Genomic DNA, 22074 nt, shown 5'->3' with positions numbered 1-22074 from the left:
TTGCCAGAACCCTTGATATGAAATGTGTGCATTTTCCCCTCTGCCCTCTCACCCCACTGCTGCCTCAGATTTTTATCGTCTGGTAGTTTGGGCTGTGGGGTTTCCCCAGGAAGGATTTCATGATGAATGTCGCCACTGTCTGCCACATGTGACACCAAGGACACATTTCACAGCCCACCATCGGCTCTCATAGCCCTGACATCAGTCTGAGAGCTTAGGTCTTTCTCTGATGTTCAGATCTTCAAAGCCTTGCTACCTCAAGATACCCGTGCCCCATTTACCATTGTCACCTCAAGATACCCATGCCCCCATTCACCACCACTTCTTCCCTCTGCGCCTCATTATGAGGCTGCTGCCGAACACGCCCCCTGTACCTCTCTGCCACACGCGCATGCTCTGGGCACTTCTCTCCCCTGACCCTGCAGCTGGCTGACGGTTTCAGCAGCATTCTTGGTCTCACTTATGTCTCCTGCTGACTTTGTTCCCCAGTTTCTTTTCCACATACCGTCCTTCAAGTTGGCTTCCTTCATTTATTCCTGTTATTTTGGGCTTCGGGTTATTAATATCCTTTCTTTCCTCCATGGTTCATTGTAAGTTTTTAAAAATTAATAGACCAAAGAAAACACAAATTCCTCTTTATCTGACATAGACTGTTCATTTGCCTCAGTGTTTTTATCCTCAGATGTTTCCCTTTTCTAGTCAGTACATGCCCTCAACCTTCATAACAATGCTGCTCATGATTTGATCGTGGGTGTACATATATGTACATGTGTACATGTGTTTTAGAATGCATATGTGTGTGCACGCAGGTCCAGAAGGAAACTATCCATTGTCTTATAAAAGCTTCCTGAAGATCAATGCTACACACATGTGCAAACACATGCATACATGCAGTGACACATGTACACACAGACATGCATGCACATTCAGAAAACACATGCAATGATAGGCACAGGAAAACTTGCATGTGTGCAACGCTGCATACAGAGACACACGTGCATACACAGATGTGCATGCATACACAGATACACATGCCCACAGACACGTGCACAGAGACACAGACATGTATGCAGGTATTAGTATACACATATATCTGTGTGCCCACATATGCACACATGTGCCCACACACATTGAGCTGTGGTAGGCTGTTCTTTCATTGATGTCAAGCATCCCTTGTTCTGTGTCAAAACTTTTACCATTCCCCAAGTGATGTGGGCTCCTCTTTGTTTCTGGACTTTGTGCTTAGCTGCACAGGTGGTAGCAGTGGGCCAACTACTTAATGTTTGTTGAAAAAGGAAACAGAAGTTCCTGACTCTTAGCTGGGCCAGGATTGGGAATGCAGGTGTCATGAATTCATGCTATTCCAGACCCTTGTCTGGCAGAATGGAGTAAGACAGGAAGGCTTAGACAATCTCTCTGAGGTGCTGTCAGAGGGTAACCTTGCTCTGAGACCCTGGAGACGAGGGGCCATAGATACCAGGTCTTAAAGTGACATCCCTATGCTGGGAGCCAAGCTGGGAGGGACGTGCAGATGATCTGGACTTCCTGGACTGGGGCTGGGGTGGGCCAGGGCAGGTGGGCTTTTGACTGAGAGAGACAGTAGGGCTGAAGTGAGGGCACCGCTCTGAGGGAGAGAACTGTCCAGACTATAACCCTGGGACCAGCCCAGCAAACATGACAGCACATGCGAAGGCCCAGAGGCAGCCATAGTGGGCAGCCTGCTGGGCTCTACAGCTGGCAGGAGGCCTGGATTTCACCCTGGAACCACAAGGAGTCCTGAGAAATGGAAGCCGTGACCAGGTTTGTGCCTTACTGGGGGCGGGGGGTAGGGGGGGCAGATGAGAAGGGGTCAGCACAGGATCTGGGCTGAGCCTTGATGAGGCCTGGAGGGAGGAGTCTGGGCTTTGAGGAGACCCGAGAATCCTGGAGAGTTTGAAGTGAGAAGGTGACATCTTGGTGGGAGACACAGCTGCCACAGGGATCACGCGCCTCATGTACGCTGATGAGCAAACAGAGGTTTATCTGAACTTGGGGGTGCTACAAAGAAGGGGCTTGTGGGGTGAGCATCACATCACCCTTTTCCCTTCCTACTCCTTTCACGTCAGGCTCTTCCTTTGGCCTCTCTTCTCAGCCTCTCCAGGACACAGTCGTTCTTAGTACTGAGACAAAATGAGGGTGAGGGTGTTGGGGAAGAGCAGGGTGATTTGAAGTGGCAGAGGGAAGGTCCTGGCAAGAGAGAAGGGCAGACTCAGCTGGACTGCAGCCTAGGAGGCTGTGGCCCAGCCTCCTGGCACAGTGAGCTCAGGCTTCCGCACGTTGAGAGGAGCGAGGTCGCCACATACTAGCTTTCACTGTGACATGGAAACAGTAGACCCTTGAGTTGTTCTCCAGTCCCCTGAACAAGGCCGTCATACTCACCCAGGGCTCCATCTTGCCTATCAGTGGTTCCCTATTCCTGCCACCCACTTTTCATCACACACACACCCAGAAGCCCTTGTGCCTCAAGCTCCATCATCTACTTGAGTATACAAGCTCCATCATCTACTTGAGTATAAGGCTGTTGCACCCACCTGAACCCACCTGTGCTCACCTGTGCTCACTTGTGCTCACCTGCACTTGTGTTCACAGAGCTCTCATGCCCCACCTGTGTTCACTGCACCCTTCCCACACTCTCAGGCCTCAGGAGCTCTCACCTGGCCAGGTGTTCACTGGACCAAATACCTGAGGCCCAGTCTCTGTAAGCCCCTCCCATTATGGGTCTCCTCCAAGATCCATGAGTACCCACACTGCGGCTCAAACCTCTGCTCCATTCTGGCTCCTCACGCTTGTTGGCCCAACCAGGGTCTGCAGGACAACCAGCTCCGTCCCACTCTCACAGGCCAGGCCTCTTCCCAGGTGGAGACAGCACCATCTCCCACTCTCTCACTGTTTGGCCCAAGAGGATATCCTCTGCCTATTCCCCCTTCTTACCCGTTGGCTGGCGTAATGACAAAAATTCACCTGTTCACTCCAGGGTCTGCCCCTCCTGCTGTCCAGGGCTGCCTTTGTGGCTGATAGCTGCCGGCTCACCTGAGAGGAAAGGGGACATCCCAGGGGCAGGGAATGTAGCAGCTGCAGCTTCCTGTTCTCTGATCTGTCTGTCCAGAGGGAGCTGGGCCCCTTGTGGTGAGCCTGAGCACATCAAGTCTTTGAGGCCCAAGCAAGTACCATAGTGCAGGGTCAGTGGCCAAAGTAGACTTTACAACTTCTAAATGAGGTGGGGTCACCTGTGGACACCCCAGGCTGCTCCTTGTTCATTAAGACATTTTTTGGGGGGTAAAGGGGCTGACAAGGAAAGAGGAAATTGCACGCATGCACACACGCACGCACCCATGTGTGTGCAGGGAACCAGCCACTGTCTGCTTCTAGAATCCCTTCCAAGCAGGAAGCAGGATACCTTGGTCCTCAGGGCGGTGGATATGTCCCCAGTCTCCAGGAAGTAGAGCTTCGTTATGTGATCCAGGGGACTCTATAGATTCATGTCTGCCTGGTTTTGCTGTCTCTACCATGAAGGGCATTGGGGGACGGTCATTCTCATGGAGGAAGGAGTTCAGCTTCAGCACGTGTGCTGGGGAAGGAGACAGCAGCTGGGGCCCAGCCTCACCGGTAAGGATGAGGCAGGGCAGAGTGGCCCTCACTTACTCTCTATGGCTGACTCACAGGCCTGGCTCACCAGCTGGAAAATGGTGGCGAGGGACTGTGGCTCTCCCTGAAAGGAGGACATGGCTTTGAGGACCCATGGCAGGTGCCACAAGGGAGTCCCAATCTCCAGATTATGGGCCTCACTCACCTTCTCTCCTCGTTCACCTTTGGACCCAGGTAGACCCTGTAGCAGGAGGTAAAGGGGGAAAAAAGCAGTCAGCATAGAGGCAAGGAGCTGCAGGCATAGCAACAGCAATGCCTGGCAGGCTTGACTCCACACAGGCTGACGTGGTGTCGCAGCCCCAACCCAGCTACCAAGTTCCAGGAGTGTGTGCCCTCAGCTCCAGCAAGCAAAGCTGGCTGTCTACAGCAGAGACAGTCCCAAGTGGACGTGTAGTCATCTGCAAAGGACCTTTCCCCACCCGTGAGTTCTGTGCTGGGCGGAGTTCCCAAACAGCTGGAACACTGCCTAGAGAGCAGCCCCCTCCCTTGGCCTGGAGGCAGGCCTGAGCCAAGAACTGCTTATCACCTGGCTCGTCCCTGTGTCATGCCCACACTACACAGCCCACTTGAGGTCTCTAAAGCTGCTGAAACCCTACTCCTCTTGATCGACAGATAAGGTGGCCTCCCAGGGAGCTGGGGTCCCCACAAGTAAGCTATTGTTCTCCTTCCAATTCTGGGGGCCATGGGGATCTCTGAACAGGGAGACCCTGAACCTATGCTTGCACAGTTCCCTGTTGCTTGGCTGCCTTGCCTTGGGGGGGTGTACTTACCGTGGGCCCCACAGCCCCTGGGGGTCCTCGCTCCCCATTGGTGCCCCTGGCCCCTGCCGAGCCCTGGAACCCCTGAAAATTGCAGATATCAGAGTGTGAGTCTCAAGGAGACTATTCATTCCCTCTCCCCCAACCTGGCTTGCTATCCAGGGTCCCATTCCCTCACAAGGATAACCCTAGCTACTCTCAGACCCTGCCATCCTCCCCAGCATGCTCTAGGTCCTGTGCCCAAACCAGTGTCTATAGAAGCCCATTGATGCAGCACCCAGGGCAGCCCCTCCCAGGCCCTCCCCTGGCACATCAAACAAAAATGTTACCTTTGTTCAATACTCAGAATAGGAGTTCCACCCCTCACCCACTTGTCCATCAGTGTTTCAGGATAGACTACCCACCCCTCACCCACTTGTCCATCGGTGTTTCAGGATAGACTACCTACCCCTCACCGACTTGTCCATCAGTGTTTCAGGATAGACTACCCACCCCTCACCCACTGTCCATCAGTGTTTCAGGATAGACTACCCACCCCTCACCCACTGTCCATCAGTGTCTCAGGATAGACTACCCACCTCTCACCCACTTGTCCATCAGTGTCTCAGGATAGATTACCCACCCCTCACCCAAGTGTCCTTCAGTGTTTATTCTACAGCGAAATGCTCCCTGCTAGGCTCTGGGTACTCTGGCAGAAATACACTGGGCTTTCCCCAGACCCAGAGAGTAGTCCTTGTAGCATGTCCTGGTGAGTCTCAGCTGCCAGCCTGAGGCACCCTGTCAAAGCTTCACTGGGTACAGAGCTCACAGTGAAGACCCTCTGGGACTGAGGAAAGACCGTCTCAAGGTGCGGAAGCTCCGTGTTTCTGCAGGGCCATGCGGCTGCCTTTGCTGTCCAATCTGTTGGGGAGTCTGGCAGCATCTAGGCATAGCCAGTCTAGCCACATACCCCTACCAGGCTCAGTCAGGAGCCCTGGCACCCCCGCCCTGAAGAGTTAGGGTGCAGGTATGGTTAGGCCTGTACAAGGGCCCCTTTCCATAGGAACCTGCTCCAGGAGCAACGGTCTTGTCTGGAGTAGAGTTGGGGTGCTTCCGGGTACAGACACCCAGATGCCCAGCAGAGAGAGCCCTGTGGAAGTCTGCAGCCAGGAACAATTCCCTCCTCCAAAGTGATCTGGACAGTGGCAGGTGACGTTCAGAGCCTTTCTCCCAAACTAGCCTGCCAGGTCTGGTTCTCAGAGCCGTGGGAATCCTGAGCAGATCCTACCCTGGGGCCAGGTGGTCCTGGCAGGCCAGCCGGTCCCTCCAGTCCTCTCATTCCCTGAAGAGCAGAGGAGGGGAAAATCAAGATGGGGACTTTCTACCGTGACCACCCCAACAGCCCCTGACATGGTCTTCTCACTAGCATTTCTCTTCTATCAACTTGATGTCCTTTGGGTCCAGGCCAGTACTGCCCCCAAGAAGGTGATATACCCTGGGAAGGTGGGATGTACAACTTGCCCCAGCTCTGACTAGAGGAGCTGCCTCCCTTCACCCCACTGTCAGGTGACAGCACTTATCCATAGCGTGGGCTGAGATAGCTATCTTGCTAGCCAGGCCTCGGGGAGCAGGGCAGATGAGGAAGCCGCTGTCTCCAAGGCTCTACCTGCGCCCGCTCTCTCCCACTCACCACCTACTGGGCCTGGAGCCAGTACCTTTGGTCCCTGTAGGCCAGTTTTCCCGGAGATGCCTTGCTGGCCAGAGACGCCCTGTGAGGGAACAGAGATAATCCACCAGACAGAGGCCGATGTCATATGCAGAGGATGATCCTACCCATAGCCCTGTCCTGCTCTTCTACAGCCCTGGCCATTACCTGTAAGCCTGGGAGGCCACGATCTCCTTTCTCTCCTTTGACTCCTGGTGGCCCCTGGAAGGAAAGATGGACTGAGAGGCAGGGATGAGAGGCAAAAGGAAAGAAACCGGGTATAAGGCAGCACCTACCATAGGTCCCTGGACTGCACGGCCCTGGGTCCCTGGTGACCCCTGCTGGCCTCCGGGGCCTTCAGGTCCAGTTTGTCCAGGTGGTCCCTGCTCTCCCTGGAGACACAAAGAGGAATTGAGAAGGCATATCCCCCACCCCTCCTATTCACTCCCTGCCTTTAGCACTGTGTCCGCTACCCACCTGGTGGCTTTCATACGAGGCCACAAGAGAACAAAGGTGTCCTTAAGTGTACCTTGAGTGGATCCTGCTGGGACCCATCTGTAAGGTACAATCAGTCCCCGGTCACTTATCCAGAGCCACAGACAAGCCACAATAGAGCCAGGGTTCAAAGCTGGTTCCTCACTCCACCCCAGTTCTGCTATTGTGCTCTGGCTCCAAAGGGGCATGGAGAGGAAATGTGCATAGAAATCACCAAAAGGCGAGAAGGAGCGCAGAAATGTGCTGACGCACGGGGAAGGAAGGGGTGTCTCCATAAGCTCTGATACCCCAAACATAGGCTGGGTTCCCACAAGCTCTAAGGTGACACCAGATGTTTAAACTGAGATGTTTTTAATTAAACATGCCACCGCTCCAAACATGATACAACCTACGGCTCGGTCTTCTTAAAGCACAATGATAAGTAAAACACCGCACGCGGAGCACTGCCACATATGAAACAGTGATGAGGGCCAACACTGTGCTGGCTTCTTAATGATGCACGAGCCCTTAGCATGTGGGGAAACAGCAGAATGAATAGCGAGTAGCTTCGAGAAGAAAATTGCTTGATCATGGCCATAATCACTGAACAAACGATGCATTTATTCTATGCCTGTTTGATTTGCTTTCCAAATTCCAAATAAACTAAGATTAAAGGAATATCGCTATCATGTGAAAATGCATTTAGTGAATTATGCCAGAGGAGAGACAAAGGCATCTGCACTGCCACACAGTACCATCTGACAGGGTTGCCAACACCACTGGTGAAGAAAAAGAAACCAGAGTTACAAACACTGGGCAGGTGAGGGACAGTGACCATGCATGTGATCCATGGGACTCTGAAGACACGGAGACAAAATAATAACAAGTAAGAAAGCTGGGTATAGGTCTGGAGAGATGGTTCAGAGGTTAAAAGCACTGGTTGCTCTTCCAAAGGTCTTGAGTTCAATTCCCAGCACCCAGATGGTAGCTTACAACCTTATATAGTGAGATCTTCTGGCCTGCAGGTGTACATGTAGGCAAAACATTGTATACATAATAAATAAATAAATCTTTTATTTAAAAAGCTGGGTGTAAAAACAACCCTCAAGGAGCCAGGTGTGGTGGCACATGCCTTTAATCCCAGCACTCGGGAGGCAGAGGCAGGCAGATCTCTGTGAGTTCGAGGCCAGCCTGGTCTACAGAGTGAGTCCAGGACAGCCAAGGCTACACAGAGAAACCCTGTCTCAAAAAACAAACAAACAAACCTCAAGGAAAGAGCCTGCACATAACCCACAGGAGATGCTGTAACAAGAACAAAGACCATCAGTCTCACCAGCAGCAAAAAGATGCAATATTTAGGCATGACCCAGAGCCCGCCAACAAACAGGACACCATGCTCCTGGATGACAAAGCGCAAGCTCTAAAAGTACCACTTCTTCCTAAATACAGCTATAACCTGAACTTGATTCCAGTTCAGACACCAGCAACATTTCCCAGGCTAAACGGACAGGTGAGTTTTACAGTCCAACAGTGAATGAGCAAGGAGAATCACCGATGTTCTGAAGAGGACCTGACTGGGCTGGCAAGATTGCTCAGCAGATAGACACTTCTGCACAAGCCTGGAGACTTGAGTTAAATCCCTGGAACTCACATAAAGGTGGACATTGAGGACAGAGTTGCCCTCTGACCTGCACATGCACACGCACACGCACACATACGGCTGGCTGTGGGTTGAATCTGCCTGTGTTAAAGTTATGGAGGTTTACTGTCATTTATGACGCTTGGACCTGTCCAGTGGACAGGAACAGTTTGGCCAGTCTGGGCGCATGGGCCTGGTAGACAAGCCAGTGGGGAGGGTAGGACTAGGTGACATTGTCCTCACCAGCAGGGCTCAAGCCTCAGGGGACAGGGACTAGATGCTAGATTTTCAAGGACTGGAGATGCCTCTTTCTACCTCACACCAAGCAAACTGGGGATGAGCCGATATGTGCAGGTCTGCAAGGCCCAGAAGCTCCAGAGAGACCGGAGGGTGTCCACTTTCTACTCCCAGGCTGAGGAAGGCCTTTTAAATGCTAATTGTATTGAACACTTACGTATTTAGTGTTTGTGGACACATGTGTGGAGGTCAGAGGACAGCTTCTGTCAGTTTTGTTCTTCACAATGTGGGTCCTGAGAGTCAAACTCATGTAGTCAGGCTTGGTGGCAAGCATGTCACCTTCTGAGGTGTCTTTCCCACCTTGGGAGGCCTTTTTAAACAGCCTACACAATTCAAAATCCAGAAGAAATAGAGCAATAATGCCAGGGCCAGGCGTGGTTGCGCATGCCTTTAATCCCAGCACTCGGGAGGCAGAGGCAGGCAGATCGATGTGAGTTTGAGGCCAACCTGGTCTACAAAGCGACTCCAGGACAGCCAAGACTATCACAGAGAGACCCTGACTTGAAAAACAAAACAAAAACCCAAACAAACAAAGAAATAAAGAAAAAGAAATAGAGCAATAATGTAGACTGGTCAAAAACTACCCTAAAAACCTATATAGAAACTAGTCACAAACAAGGTCAAAGGGCACAGGACAAATGGCAAGGAAGTCACAAGTCATTTCAGCAGTATAGCTGACTCCAAACTGTAAAACATTCCAGAGTGGAGAGCTGGAGGCCACGTTTGAGACATGAAAATCCTGGCAGTTTCTGAAAGACGCTAGCATAGCAAGCAAGCTAGACTAGCAAATTTCAGGCTACACAGAGAGACCCCGCCCCAAACATACAAGCCAGAAGAACCAAACAAAACAAAACCACAATCATGCCCATTTTTACCCACCAGGCTGCCTACTATCAGCCAGCCATCCAGGAGAGGTCTGCAGAGCAGCTGGCCCGCCTTGGGAGAACAGGTACACATTGCTGAGCGTCCAAGGGGCACAGCTGGCACTGTGCATAGAAGGACCCAGGGACTCCATCCCTGAGGACTGGTGAGCTCCTGCAGAATGTGCCCACGCAGGGAAGTGCACTGCAGCCCCTTCAGAGGCGCTGAGCACTCACTTCACTAGCTACACATGTCTGCAGTGCAACGACCTCAGCCAGTTCTGCCCAAGGACACACAGTCCTTCCTCAAAGGCACAGTGCCAGGGTGAGGGCAGGGCAGGGTATGGGGTGCAGTGTTACGGACCCTCTGGAGGACTCAGAGGTGGGTGAGGGTGTCAAAGCCAGGAAGAAGCATATTCCAGCAGCTGCCGCCACTCCGTGCACATCTTGTGCTCTGTACATGTGGCGTTCTGGCCTCTACCCAGTCTAGAATGAGGCGGGAACAGCACCTTGTAGGCCGCTGTGGGGGTGTGGAGCTGCAGCTCAAGTACACTGCTGTCAGCTTCACGCACCTCAGACCCAGACCCTCATCCCAACAAACCTGTAGACTCTATCGCACCAGTCCCCACCCCGTGTAATGAGACCAATTCTCCCACTCTCACCCAAGAAAACCAGCCTACAGAAGACTGTCATTTAGCTGTTAAGCTGCAAGACTACAGGAAAAACGCTGTCCTTTCCACAGTCAGATGGTGTTTATTGAGACCGGCACAAGTCTCACTTGATGAGACTTGTGAGAATGGAGCACACACAAACGTAGGTTTCCCGAAGCCTGCCTGATTTTGTCTGTGCAGCGCACATACTGTCTGAGCCTGTAGTCATCGCTGCTGCTCTAGTACTTGGCAGTGTTCTGAACCCAGACTCAAATGGAGGGCAAAACATGGTCTATATTTTCCTCCAAATAATCTCTTATAAACTCATTTTACTTGTCAAGATCAACTTTAATGAGTCATTCTTTGGGCTGTTGGTGCCATCCCAGTTGGTACAGATAGTAATTCTACATCTCAAAAAAAAAAAAAAAAAAAGTCACACTGTGCTCTTGACACACCCACAAACCTCTGCAGAGTCAGACCCACTCCCCAACATGCCCAAAGACCCTCTAGATGCCACAAATTCTGAGGCTAATCATGTTTGAAACCGCTTTGGAACTCAGTCTCCTGGGTGCTGTGGATGAAGAGTTAGCAAGAGTCAATGGAGGGGGGATAAAGAGTAAGCTGAAGAGCTGGGCAGCCAGGCCACACTCACTGCCCCCCCAAGCCTCAGTTTCCCCATCTGTGCCATATGGGAGATCCTTCCTGTAAGAGTGGGTGATGAGCAAATATCCACCAAATTCTAGGTTTGGGGCCAGATGTCCAGCAGGGATTGGGGAACACAGAGAAATCACTGATTTATTTCCCTGTGTTGTCAGAGCCCTGCTTTTCTACAGCTGGGAGCCCTTTCCTGTGCTCTGAATTTGCAGGGTCCTCCTACTGCAAGTCAGACCAGGCTCATGGCTCCTGTACTCAATAAGACCTACCTTGGGCCCTGGATGTCCTTGCAGTCCTGGAGTGCCATTCCTTCCAGGGAGGCCCTGTGAAGATACAGAAAGGATTGAGCATCAGCCCCAGCATAGTCCGTAGTCCCACTCAGGCTCCCTCTGATATCCAGTCTCCTCCATCTGTGTGGCCGGGAGAAAAAGGATCCTCCAAAATCAAGGGCATCCTTACTGACCTCCTCCTCACTGCTGGGCACCCACTGGAGTGAGGTGGATTTGAGGTCACATCCTGAGCTATAGACAATGAGGCCTGTGGACTACCACGTGCAGAGTAAGTGGTCTGGACAGGTGCCCTGCGATCACCGACTCTGGAAGTATTGCCACCCTGCAAGACTGGCCCAGGAGCCTTGAGCTTGCAGAGAGAATACTGGAAGATGTGTGAACATCCTCTGAGGATGCCATGGCCTGCCCAAGGTAGAGAGGCTTATGATGCTGGCCAGCTCCTCCCCAGTGCCCAAGGCAGAGCTGCCTGCAAGGCTATGGGTCACAGTTTGCCCATCAGCTGCCACCAGTGCAGTCCTGGAGACCAGCTGGACCTGGACTCATTCCATCAGGAATACTGGAGACACTCGATTTCCTCAGAGGGAAAGGCCAACACCTGTCCACAGGTGGAGAACATATCTAAGAGGAAAAAGCTCAGCCAGTGTGCAGGGTGGCTGGCCAGACTAGCCTGGTGGGCCTGCTAGCCATGGAGGAAACCTAAACCAGTACTCTGGGCAACATGCCCGGGGAGGGCTATTGGTAGGTCTGGTTTTCTGAAGGCTGGTGGGAAGGGCATATGTAGACTACTCCACCCCCACCAATGGCAGCATAAATCACTGGTCACCCCCAGGGGAGAAGACGATGGACTCACAGGAGGGCCTTGGGGCCCTGGTGGCCCAGGGGTCTCAGATGAGCAGGCACAGGCTGAACGGAAGGCTGGGCATGTCTCTCCATCCCTCTGGAAGAAAAGAAATCATTTGCTCAACGGACCTTTCCCTGGACATCAGGAAGCCTGTAGAGCTGTCATTGGAGGGAGGACAGGTCAAGTTAGAGTGAAGGCCCTAAGCCCTGTGTATGCAGCGGGCTCAGGGTGCCCTTCCTGGATATCAATATGAGCCCTATGGCATGATGGTGTCTCCCTTTCCTCACTTCCCCCCAGGCTCCTAGCATGCCCAAGCTCAGTGTGAGTTCTCAGGGAGCTCCTAAGTCCCCAGCAGGTCTAGGATGGCTCCACAGCCCCCTGAATGAGCCTCTACCTATAGAGAAGGGGAAACAGCCTCTCTAGGACTGACCAGGGACTTCTGACACACAGTTGTCAGTCACTGATGGAAAGTGGGTGTCCTGCATATGTCCCAGTCCATGGCAGCCACTGTAGCTGTAGATGAAGCTTCTTGGCCTTCCCCCCAAATGCCTTTTGGACTTTCCTTATTCAGCCGCCCCCCACCCCACCCCTGATATCTCATTCAGAATGTCTGCTTTCATCTCTCTCCGCATAGTGGGTCTAGTCATGTCAACTACCCCCAATTCTGTGTCAGGGAGCCTTATAGGCACTCTCAGGGGGCCGAGGGACAATACCCAGGGCCATGCTGCCACCTACCAATGCAGGAAGCTCACAGCACCTGTCCTTGTCGGCCCAGGTGTCACTGCACACAATTTGCAACATCTGGAGCTGGAACTGTGAAGCAGGGGAAAGGTCAGGCCCCACAGGCAGAACTCACCCATCCCATAAAACAAGGCCCAAACTTACTGTGGCTGAGCTGCTCCGTGGCCCTCTGGCCTTGGCTAGCCTCCCTAGTGTGACGAAACCAGCTGTGGGTGGGCTGCCAGAATCCCCAATGGGCCGCTCAGCCACCTTCCGACAGTCCACGTAAAGTCTGACCTTGGAGTGGCCTACAGCCACATGGACCTGTAGACACCATAGTCAGTCTCCCACCTGGGATCACATCGAGACAGATTAAGGAGGCCCAACACGTAGGGTATGGGGGCAGATCCTGATGGAACCTCCCAGGGCCTCAGCTTCCCCCAGAGAAAGATGCTGCAGGAGCCTTCCAAAGAGAAGAATTTGCTCTCTGACTCAAATTAAGGAGGGACAGTCAGAGTAGAGGCGCACCAGGGCCATAGGCAGAGATCGACTAATGTTCAACTCTCAGGGGAGACAACCACACGCAGGGAAGGCCATGCGAGGGTCAGGGCCCACAGGGATATGCAGGCAGTTCTCAGGACCTTGTGGAAGCTTCCGAAGAAAATCTTCTTTGCCTCCTGCAGGTCAAAGGTGACCTCCTGCGAGGCTGCCCTGGGATCATGGTTGAAGTAAGTCAGAGACTTTCTGCCAGCTGCCAGGGAGGATAGGGAGCAGATGACAACGGTAAGTTGGAAGAGGGTAGCCAGTGACAGAGCAAAGGCAAAGCTGTGGTGCTCTCTGGGGTCTGTTGATGATGGGTGTGCATGCCTAGCTGCCTGGGGAGAACCACAGCTTGCACTAGGGTTGGCATTCTTGGGCTCATGTTCTATGAGGTTAAGAAGGGAAACAGGGGCCCCATTCCCCAACTGCCAAGGGTAAAATGGGGCCCACAGTCACCATCCAGCAGGACCCCAAGGATGGGCTGGAAGTCCTCAGCCATGATCTGCCACAGTGCAAAGGCTTCTCGGGGTGTCTCGGGAAGCAGACGCACAAGAAAGATGATGGTGTATTCTGGTGGCAGGGTTGCTGGGTAGATGTCACTGGAGAGGCAAGGGGTTGGAACAGACATCAGGGGACTGTGACGAGGTCTCCCTGTCTCCATTCTGCATAAGGAAATGGGAGTGCAGCAGAGCATCCCCGACCCAAAACTGTCAAGAGTTCAACAAGATGTGCCAAGGCCCCTGGGCCCACAGACCATCTGTTCCCTGAAGCCAGGACAAGGCTGCAGTGGAGGTCACTGGGCAAGGACTGATGAGACCCTTATGCCCAGTAGCACTGTAGGTTACAAGGGCCCTGACTAGGCAGACTATAGCAGGAAGGTCCCTTGAGCAGTCCTGGGGTTCAAGAGTTGCTCCCACTGAGTCCATATGCTGAGATGTCAGAGTAGACAGTAGGCCACGCTGGAACAAGCTGTCAGAGCCTGAGCTGGCTACACCCACAGTGATCCTTTCTCAGCCCCCTGAGTTCTAGGATTCCAGGTGCTACCTCACACGGAACAACTGCAGTTCTCCAAACACACTGACCACATGTTCTCACTCCACCACAAGAAAAGAATCTCCTTCACAGCAGCCTCTTGGGTTAAGTGAGCACTCTGAGGACACTAGTTATCTGTCCTGCCCTCTTCTGGAGCCCCAGAAAGGCAAATAGATAGACCAAGAGCCACAGAAAAAGCCACTCATGTGAGGAGAGGGACAACAAAGGGAACTCACTACTAAGGGTGTAGACAGCTTTGACAAGGCTTGTGGTGAGAGTGGAGACAAGACAGCAGGGGAGACAAAGGAGAAACGAGACCTCAGCGGCCTGCTCAGCGGCCTGCGCAGCGGCCTGTGCTCCAGGTAGGTGACTTGAAGGATGCACCACCTGCTCTATGGTATAACTCCCCCACCACCAATAACGAGGTGTGTTGTAAAACATGGCCCTCCAAACAGAACGGCTGCCATCCTCACCAGGCCAGCTATGCCTGCTTCCAAGAAGCCATGTCAGCTGGACCTTAGGGAAGGAGGTGGGATCCTTGGAGCCTCGCCTGAGAGTCCAGCCATCCCTCCTGCACAGCCGTCTGCATGAAATTCTGTCCTGGCTGCATGCTGCCTTGTGTCTCTAGCGTCTATAACTTGGAAGAACTTAATTGAAGGGGAATGTCGTTCGTGTGGCTATGGGGATGTCACCATTCATGCTGGGTAAAGGCTCCTTCCTGGTGGAGCTGCTTTAGGCTCCTGTAAGCAGCCTCTCACACATGCTTTGCAAGTGAGCCCAATTGACTTATAAGGAATGGGTAGATGCCATTTAAGTCTCCTCAGGTTGGAAAATCTGGGGCAGAGTGGGAAGGAGGGACAAGGGAGGAAAGAAGAGATGGTGAGAGAAACCAAGAGACAGACATTAAGATGAGGTACAGCAGGGCCAGGCGTGGTAGCACACGCCTTTAATCCCAGCACTTGGGAGGCAGAGGGAGGTGGATCCCTGGTCTACAAGGTGAGTCTCAGGACATCCAGGACCACACAGAGAAATGCTGTCTTGAAAACCAACAAACAAACAAAAAGGCCGAGGGAGAGCCAAATATGCCAGCCCTGACATGAGGACCAAGGACACCCGATGGCGAGGTCAAACACAAAGTACATATAGCAATGGTTATGCCTGCCTCAAAGGACACTCCTCACAAGAAAATGCACAAGTTGATCTTATAGATAAGAGCCTTGTAGAGCTGGGAGTATAGATCAGTATAGGCACTATGGGAAATAAAGTAGAGCATCCTCGGAAAATCAAACAAGAGCTGCCAGACAATCTGGCGAGTCCAGGAAGGGCAGCCCCAAGCCTCTCTCCTGCTTGACCAGGAGGCTTCTGCATGCACCTGCCCAAAGTTTCTAGCTGTTCTAATGGAGGGGCATGAGCAAGGGTAAGATCTCCAGCTTACTGCCTTCACCTGGACCCCACGGTGCTGTGGGAGCCCAGGCCTCCATGCCCAGTCCATGCGTGGCCTCGTTTCTTGCTCATGGGAGCATGTGGTAGTGGAATGAAGGTCAGGCCTTCTACCTCTATGGGGCCGTATTTTAATTTTTGTTACATGCCCAGGTCTCAGTTCTTTCAGGGTGTGGGAAGTGAGCCTGCTGCTCAGGCATACTGTGTGCATCAAAGTTCAGGTAAATGGCTCAAGCGTGAGGCTAGTAGGCATTGGCGCCTACTGGACACCAGGGTCCTAGCGAGCCTTTTCATGCTTCTTGGAAAGCACATACACATCTTACACATCTAGGATGGTGGTAGATTTGCCAGTCAGATGCACAGCCACTTAGAGGGGATGATGCCATGGCTTACATAAAGAATTCTGTGAATGTGGGTGACCTCTGGGACACATAGGGAAAAGACCCATGCATGGCTTCAAGTCATGCTGGGCACGGAGCCTAATTCCACACACAAGACTTTATTAGTCTGTCAGACGAGAGTTTCTGGAGTGCGTGGGGCTGAAGCCAAGCAGTCTGTGTTCTGTTGACATGGTGTCAGAAGCTATTCAGTTCTGGGCCAAGGTCATGGCAGAGCCAGAGTCTTGGCAGGCCCCATACCAACTCTTCCCACCCAAGTCTGCACGGCCCCTCCTAGTGCTCCCGCTTCCCTTGGGCCCCTCGCACCTGGCCCGCCGCATCAGTTGAGCGTCCTTGAAGAGAGTGAAGGTCGGGGCCATGCCCACGGCTGAGGGCTCCATGGCCACCCCTCGAACAGAGGCGTATTCCTTTGCCACGAGGCCAAAGGCCGCCATCAGGTCAAACCCTGGTGGAACAGGAAGTGATCATGGGAGAGGGAGGGGCGGGGCAAAGATTCCATTTGGAAAGGGGTGGCCTGAGAGGAACAGTGAGAGGCTTGAGCAGGGTCCTGTAGGTGGCCATGGGCCCAGCACTGCCCTCCAAAGAAGAATCTAGCTGCTTTCTAGCCATGCTGGGCCATGCTGTTCCCCTTCCTCAGTTCCAATTCTGACACGGGGGCAATTGCTCACCCAGATGCTCCAGCTTGGAAAGCCAGATACAGAGCACAGTGGAACCCTTGACACTCAGAGCCAGCCACCTGTTTCATACACCTACCACGCTCTGCCCCAACCAAGCTCCAAGTTTCTTCTCTTTAAGGAAGACCTTGCTGAATCCCACTCTGGCCATCAAGGAAGCCTCAGGCAGCCCCTTTTGCTCTTTGTAGCCAGAGAACTCCATGGTCATGACCCCAGCTGCAGGCTTAGGCTAGCATATGAGCCATTGGGGTTATCAGGGTCACGGTGGGTCCCCAAGTACAAGCTCCTTTTAAAGCATTAATTGTCACAAATAAGAGAGCTCTCTTCCTGGGGTGCAGGTGAGATTCACCCTTCATACCACAGAGCCCATCTGCCTACCCTGTATGTTTAAGGCCCTCCCTTGCTGGACAGAATCCCCAGTCGGCCCCATGCTGAGCCTCTGCTATCCACCCTCTTGCACAGTACTTACAAGGACTCCGGGCTTTGTATGACTTACCCCAGATGCCTGAGTGTACCTAGCCACTTCTGCCTCTGCCCTGCATGTTGACTGATGCTAACTTTGGAACCCCTCAGTTCCCCGACTGTGAAGCAAGAATAAAACTTCCCAGGCAGCCTTGAGGCCCGCCTGAGAAGGTACAGACCTTGACCAGTACCCTGTGGCTGATCCAGGATCATGGGTGTTCTGCCTCAACTTTGTACAAGTCAAGAAAAGCATAGCAAGCAGTCCACAGAGCACAGCTGACACAAATATACAGGACCTACCTGAGAGGGGACTGTCCTGGTGCAGGGCTGGGCAGGCTGCTGAGAAGACATGGAGAGGAAGGTAAGTCACATCAAAGCTAGCCCAACTACCAGGAGGAGCACTTCATGGGCAGTATCAGGCCTCTGGCGAGCACAGGGGACCTCTGCTCAAGCAGGCCATGCTCTACCCGCCTCCTTTTGTTGCACCCACCCTGCAGTCTCCATTCCTCACCACCATCTAAGCTCTTACTTAGTGAGTAGGTAGGCCCTGCCTACCCTGTACACCCCATGGCAAAATGAAGGTTCCACTGTGGACTCTGCCTAAAAAAATTATATGCTTCAAATGAACCCCAGGTACCAGATGGTAGGGTCAGGGAGATGACCAGATTCAGCGAAGAGCACATGCCTGGAGCCAGGGATACAGGTTGACCCTGTAGCCAAGTAAGAGGCAGATGGAGTCCCAGGCAAGTGGTCATCCACTGAGCAGTAAGGAACCAATAGCCATAGGCATTTGGGTTATAGCTGGATGTCCCCAGAGGGGGCACTATAACTGAGGTAGTGGGAATCATGGCCTCTGAAGGCCCTATACTCTGAGAAGCTGTGGCTCTCAGGTGATTGTTCACCGCTGAGTCTGGCCTTATAGGTTGGAGGATACCAGCCCACCAGAGACCTTTTGTGGCATCAAAAGCGGGTCTCTCTTTCGCAGAACCCTCCATACTCTCTACCATTTCCCTGTCACTCTAATCCAGCCTGCTCTGTTTGCTTTGAGCATTCTGCTATCCATGGCCTCTCCACAGTCTATGTTGGACATGTGGCCTCGCTGGCTCTGGGGCCTCACTGGCTCTGGGGCCTTGCTGGCTCTGGGGCTTCACTGGGTCTGGGGCCTTGCTGGCTCTGGGGCCTCACTGGGTCTGGGGTATCACTGGGTCTGGGGTCTCACTGGGTCTGGGGTCTCACTGGCTCTGGGGTCTCACTGGCTCTGGGGTCTCACTGGGTCTGGGGCCTCACTGGCTCTAGGGCGTCACTGTCTATGAGGTCTCACTGGTTCTGAGGCCTCACTGTGTCTGGGCCTCACTGGCTCTGGGGCCTCACTGGCTATGAGGTCTCACTGGCTATGAGGTCTCATTGGCTATGAGGCTTCACTGGCTCTGGGGCCTCACTGGCTATGGGGTCTCACTGGCTATGAGGTCTCACTGGCTATGAGGTCTCACTGGCTATGAAATCTCACTGGCTATGAGATCTCACTGGCTATAAGGTCTCACTGACTCTGGGGCCTCACTGACTCTGGGGCCTCACTGGCTATGAGGTCTAAATGGGTCCAGCAGCTGGCCTAGTCTGAGGCCCAACCAGGTCTAGCATCTAGCTGGACCTTGAGTCTGGCTTGGGTTTGGGGTGTATAAGGTGCTGCTTCATTGGTGCCTACTAACCTGTGCGGTATGTGGCAGACACTGCTACACTCTCCCCTGCTCCATAGACAGCTGAGACCAGGACTCTGTACTTGGTAGCAGACATCAGATCAGGAAGTACAGCTTGGTTCTCGGTGCCTGGTACAGAGATCTGTCGTGGGGAGGAGACGTCTGAGCTGCCCCTCTTAGACTGCCTTCTCTGTTTAAGGCTGTACACCCTCTGCTCATCTTCCCCTCCATAAAAAAAAGCTGCTACCCACAGTAGACATGTAAAATCAGTACCTAAATCTCTGGGTGGTTCCTCGCCTTCACAGACTCACCGATTTCTCTGGTCCTGAGCCTGAGGCTAGTGCATAGTTGAGCCGATAGTGGAGGATATGGCCACTTGGTGGTGTCCAGCTGACCTGCAGACTGTTGGGGGTCTCCGAGGACAAGACCAGGCTAGATGGGGGGCTCCTCCTTGCTGCAGCTATCCAGGCAATGTGGAATTCAAGGCTTTCCAGAATGGAGGTACCCACAGCCAGAAGGCCAGCTGGCCAGGCAGCTCTGCATCGTGTCTTATGTCCTGCCCAACCCTACACAGTGGCCCTTCTGAGTCCCCCAATACCCCTAGAAGGTCTTGCATAGAGGCTGTGTCACCTGTGCAGGGGAATTTGGACCTCAGCTGCCCCAGGAACCTGTACCCACTGTGGTCTCAGATCCAGTGGTCGAGCCCAGAGTCTCAGGGACTCAGGGAACCTGCTTGCCAGTGGGTCTGAGAGTATGAGGTCCTGGGTCCCTTATGTGCTGCTCCTGTCCCAAGACCATCTGAACGGAGGTTGGGCCACTTACAGGGGATGTAGCGGAGGGACACAGGGTCACTGCGGGTGCCGTCCCTGTAGTAGGCAAGGATGGTGATCTCATATTCTGCATGCCGCATCAGGCCAGGCAAGATGGCTGTGCCAAGGGTCCCTGGTACAGAGATCTAGAGAGAGGAGAGTCCAGGGTCCACCGAGATCACAGGAAACTTCACCTCAAGAGACAGACTCATAGGCTATGGGCAGACAGGTGTTTCAAGATACAGGACTGGGATGGGCAGGGATCTGGGGCCAAAGGAGTTTCTCTGAAAGGTCTCCTGCCCTTGTCTTCTTACCTCATGGGCCTTCCCCTCTCCCAAGGGCATCCACTTGATCTGATACACAAGCACATCAGACAAGGCAGTGGCCAACCATGACAGCTTTACTGCATCTCCCGGGAGCTCCATCACAGACAGCTGGCTAGGGCTAGGAGCTTTCTCTGGAAGGTGGGATGTATAAATGGAGTGTAGAGTGCTGACCTGAACTGTTGATTTCAGACAAGGGGCAGCCAGCCGTATGGAGGAATGTCCCCAGCCCCTTGTGACTCTGTAGACCTTATTGCATCTATCCAGAGACTTGTCCCCACCTAGCCTAGCACAGCCAGAACAGACACCCAACAGGCCCTTCGGCAGGACGTGAGGACACAGTGCAGCTTGCCCCTCCCCCCCACACACCCCCACTTCCCCACCCAGACTTGACATCACTGACTCACTTGTGGTCATATGGCCAGTCAGCACGGAGGAACCACCCCCGAGGTAAAAACATGTGACACGGACATTGTACATGGTAGAGGAAGAAAGTGGGCCCAGGGTAGCTGAGGTAACATTCCCAGGAAGCTGAACCTATGGAAGGCATACAGGCAGTCCCATCAGGCATGTGAGCTCCTACCAAGGTGGGGACCCAGGCTCAGGACCTGAGCAGGCCCGTGACTCCCAAAATAGGAAAAAATGCAATCAGCCATGGACACCAGAATGCCCACACGTGGGGACTCTCTCTGTCTCACATTTTCACCCCCACAGATCCTTCTGCCTCTAAATCAGGTGTGGCCGCAGTCTCAGCATGACATCACTGTGCATGCATGTGTGCACATGCACATGGATGTATATGTGTCTTTCCTTTAGGTCTCCCCCTCCCAATTCCTGCCAGACACAGCCCCCTAGAGGGCTAGGACATGATCAACACTGTGTCCCTTGCACCCTCCCAAAGGCTGAGTATAAGGAGGCTAAACAGATGTGGACTGAGGGTGTAAGCAAGAGGGGAGATTATGTGGAGTGAGAGCCCATGGATGCTAGGCTCCCCATGCCTGTGTCAATGCTGGCTCTACCTAGGATTCTGGGTCCCCCAGGAGGCCCTTGAAACTTTTGGGGCCCTGCTCTTACCTGTCCAGAGTGGCTGCCATCACTAGAGATATAGCTGACCTTGACCAGGCGCACAGGCCTCTGGGCTTCCCAGGACACACAGGTTGAGTTGTAGCTCACATCTGAGAAACTCAGGTGTCTTGGGGGTCCAAGGACAGCTGCAGAGCACAGCAAAGCCTCAGGCACTGGCATCCCTACCCTTAGGACTGGAAAAGGGGTGGGAAGTATTGGGCCTGAGGGGCATATGTTATGTGTGGTCTCCTACCCTGGAGCAAGTTAAAGAACAGAGCAGTGTAAATGCTATGTCGGTGGTTCTCAATCTGTGGGTCCTGAACCCTTTAGGGGCTGAATGACCCTTTCAAAGGAGTCACCTAAAACCAACTGAAAAGATATTTACATTATGACTCATAACAGTAACAAAATTACAGCTATGAAGTAGCAACAAAAATAAATTTATCGTTGGGGGAGTCACCACAGCATGAGGGACTGTATTAAAGGGTCGCAGCATTAGGAAGGTTGATAACCACTGTGCTATGTGAACAGACACTCACAGGTCCTGGCACGGATGTTCCGGGCCTCACCGGCCTCTGGTCCCCGAAGGCTCTGCACTGAAACCTCATAGTCCTGGCCTGGCTCCAGGCCATCCAGCAGTACCTCAGGCTGTCCCACACGTAGCTGTCAGGGATATGGTGACACCGGTCTACTCTCAGCACTAAGCACCCGCCTCCTACATCTGCACCAACCCAGTCTCCCTTCCTCTATCTCTCACCTCTCTCTTTTGCCCCTCCCCAGAGGAGGCAGCCAGCAAGTACTGCACCAAGTATTGAGTGGCCCCAGCAGAGGGCTGCCAGGTGAGGCGGAGTGTTCTGGGTGTCGCTGCAGCTAGGGTCAGTGCCCCAGGTGGAGGCAGAGGTGCTGAGGAGGGGATGGTCATCAGGGCGGGGGCAGGGGGAGGGAGGAGGAGTCTCAGGGGACTTGTGGCCCGTGCAAAAATACATGTCCACAGACATGAACAAAGGAGCCCTTTTCCAGTGACAAGACTTTGAGCAGTAGGGTTGTACAGATGGGCCACAGCCAGGTAGGCAACCACCAAGCAGA

General features: G+C 53.2%; 1 protein-coding gene across 2 annotated transcripts in view; it reads right to left on the bottom strand.

Moving 5' to 3' along the window:
- Positions 1-3381: 3381 nt before the first annotated feature.
- Positions 3382-22074, bottom strand: part of Col20a1 (collagen type XX alpha 1 chain) — a 30997-nt gene continuing 12304 nt past the window's right edge. The window contains exons 11-34 of one of the 2 annotated variants that reach the window (XM_051143983.1): positions 21746-21891; positions 21528-21651; positions 20998-21134; positions 20331-20460; positions 19915-20057; positions 19614-19746; positions 19103-19251; positions 18804-18933; positions 17398-17436; positions 16268-16406; positions 13548-13690; positions 13193-13302; positions 12717-12875; positions 12567-12644; positions 11841-11927; positions 10970-11023; positions 6423-6518; positions 6295-6348; positions 6137-6190; positions 5710-5763; positions 4455-4526; positions 3830-3865; positions 3682-3748; positions 3382-3607 (exon numbers count right to left, since the gene is read on the bottom strand). In XM_051143983.1, the coding sequence (XP_050999940.1) occupies positions 3405-3607; positions 3682-3748; positions 3830-3865; positions 4455-4526; positions 5710-5763; positions 6137-6190; positions 6295-6348; positions 6423-6518; positions 10970-11023; positions 11841-11927; positions 12567-12644; positions 12717-12875; positions 13193-13302; positions 13548-13690; positions 16268-16406; positions 17398-17436; positions 18804-18933; positions 19103-19251; positions 19614-19746; positions 19915-20057; positions 20331-20460; positions 20998-21134; positions 21528-21651; positions 21746-21891 (2537 nt within the window). In that variant the 3' untranslated portion in view covers positions 3382-3404. The remainder of the gene's footprint in view (positions 3608-3681; positions 3749-3829; positions 3866-4454; positions 4527-5709; positions 5764-6136; positions 6191-6294; positions 6349-6422; positions 6519-10969; positions 11024-11840; positions 11928-12566; positions 12645-12716; positions 12876-13192; positions 13303-13547; positions 13691-16267; positions 16407-17397; positions 17437-18803; positions 18934-19102; positions 19252-19613; positions 19747-19914; positions 20058-20330; positions 20461-20997; positions 21135-21527; positions 21652-21745; positions 21892-22074) is intronic. The other variant, XM_051143984.1, reaches the window with a different exon arrangement.

The sequence above is a fragment of the Acomys russatus genome, chromosome 4 (genome assembly GCF_903995435.1).
Source record: "Acomys russatus chromosome 4, mAcoRus1.1, whole genome shotgun sequence".
Classification (NCBI taxonomy): domain Eukaryota; kingdom Metazoa; phylum Chordata; class Mammalia; order Rodentia; family Muridae; genus Acomys; species Acomys russatus.
This window is presented reverse-complemented; position numbering and strand designations above follow the sequence as displayed.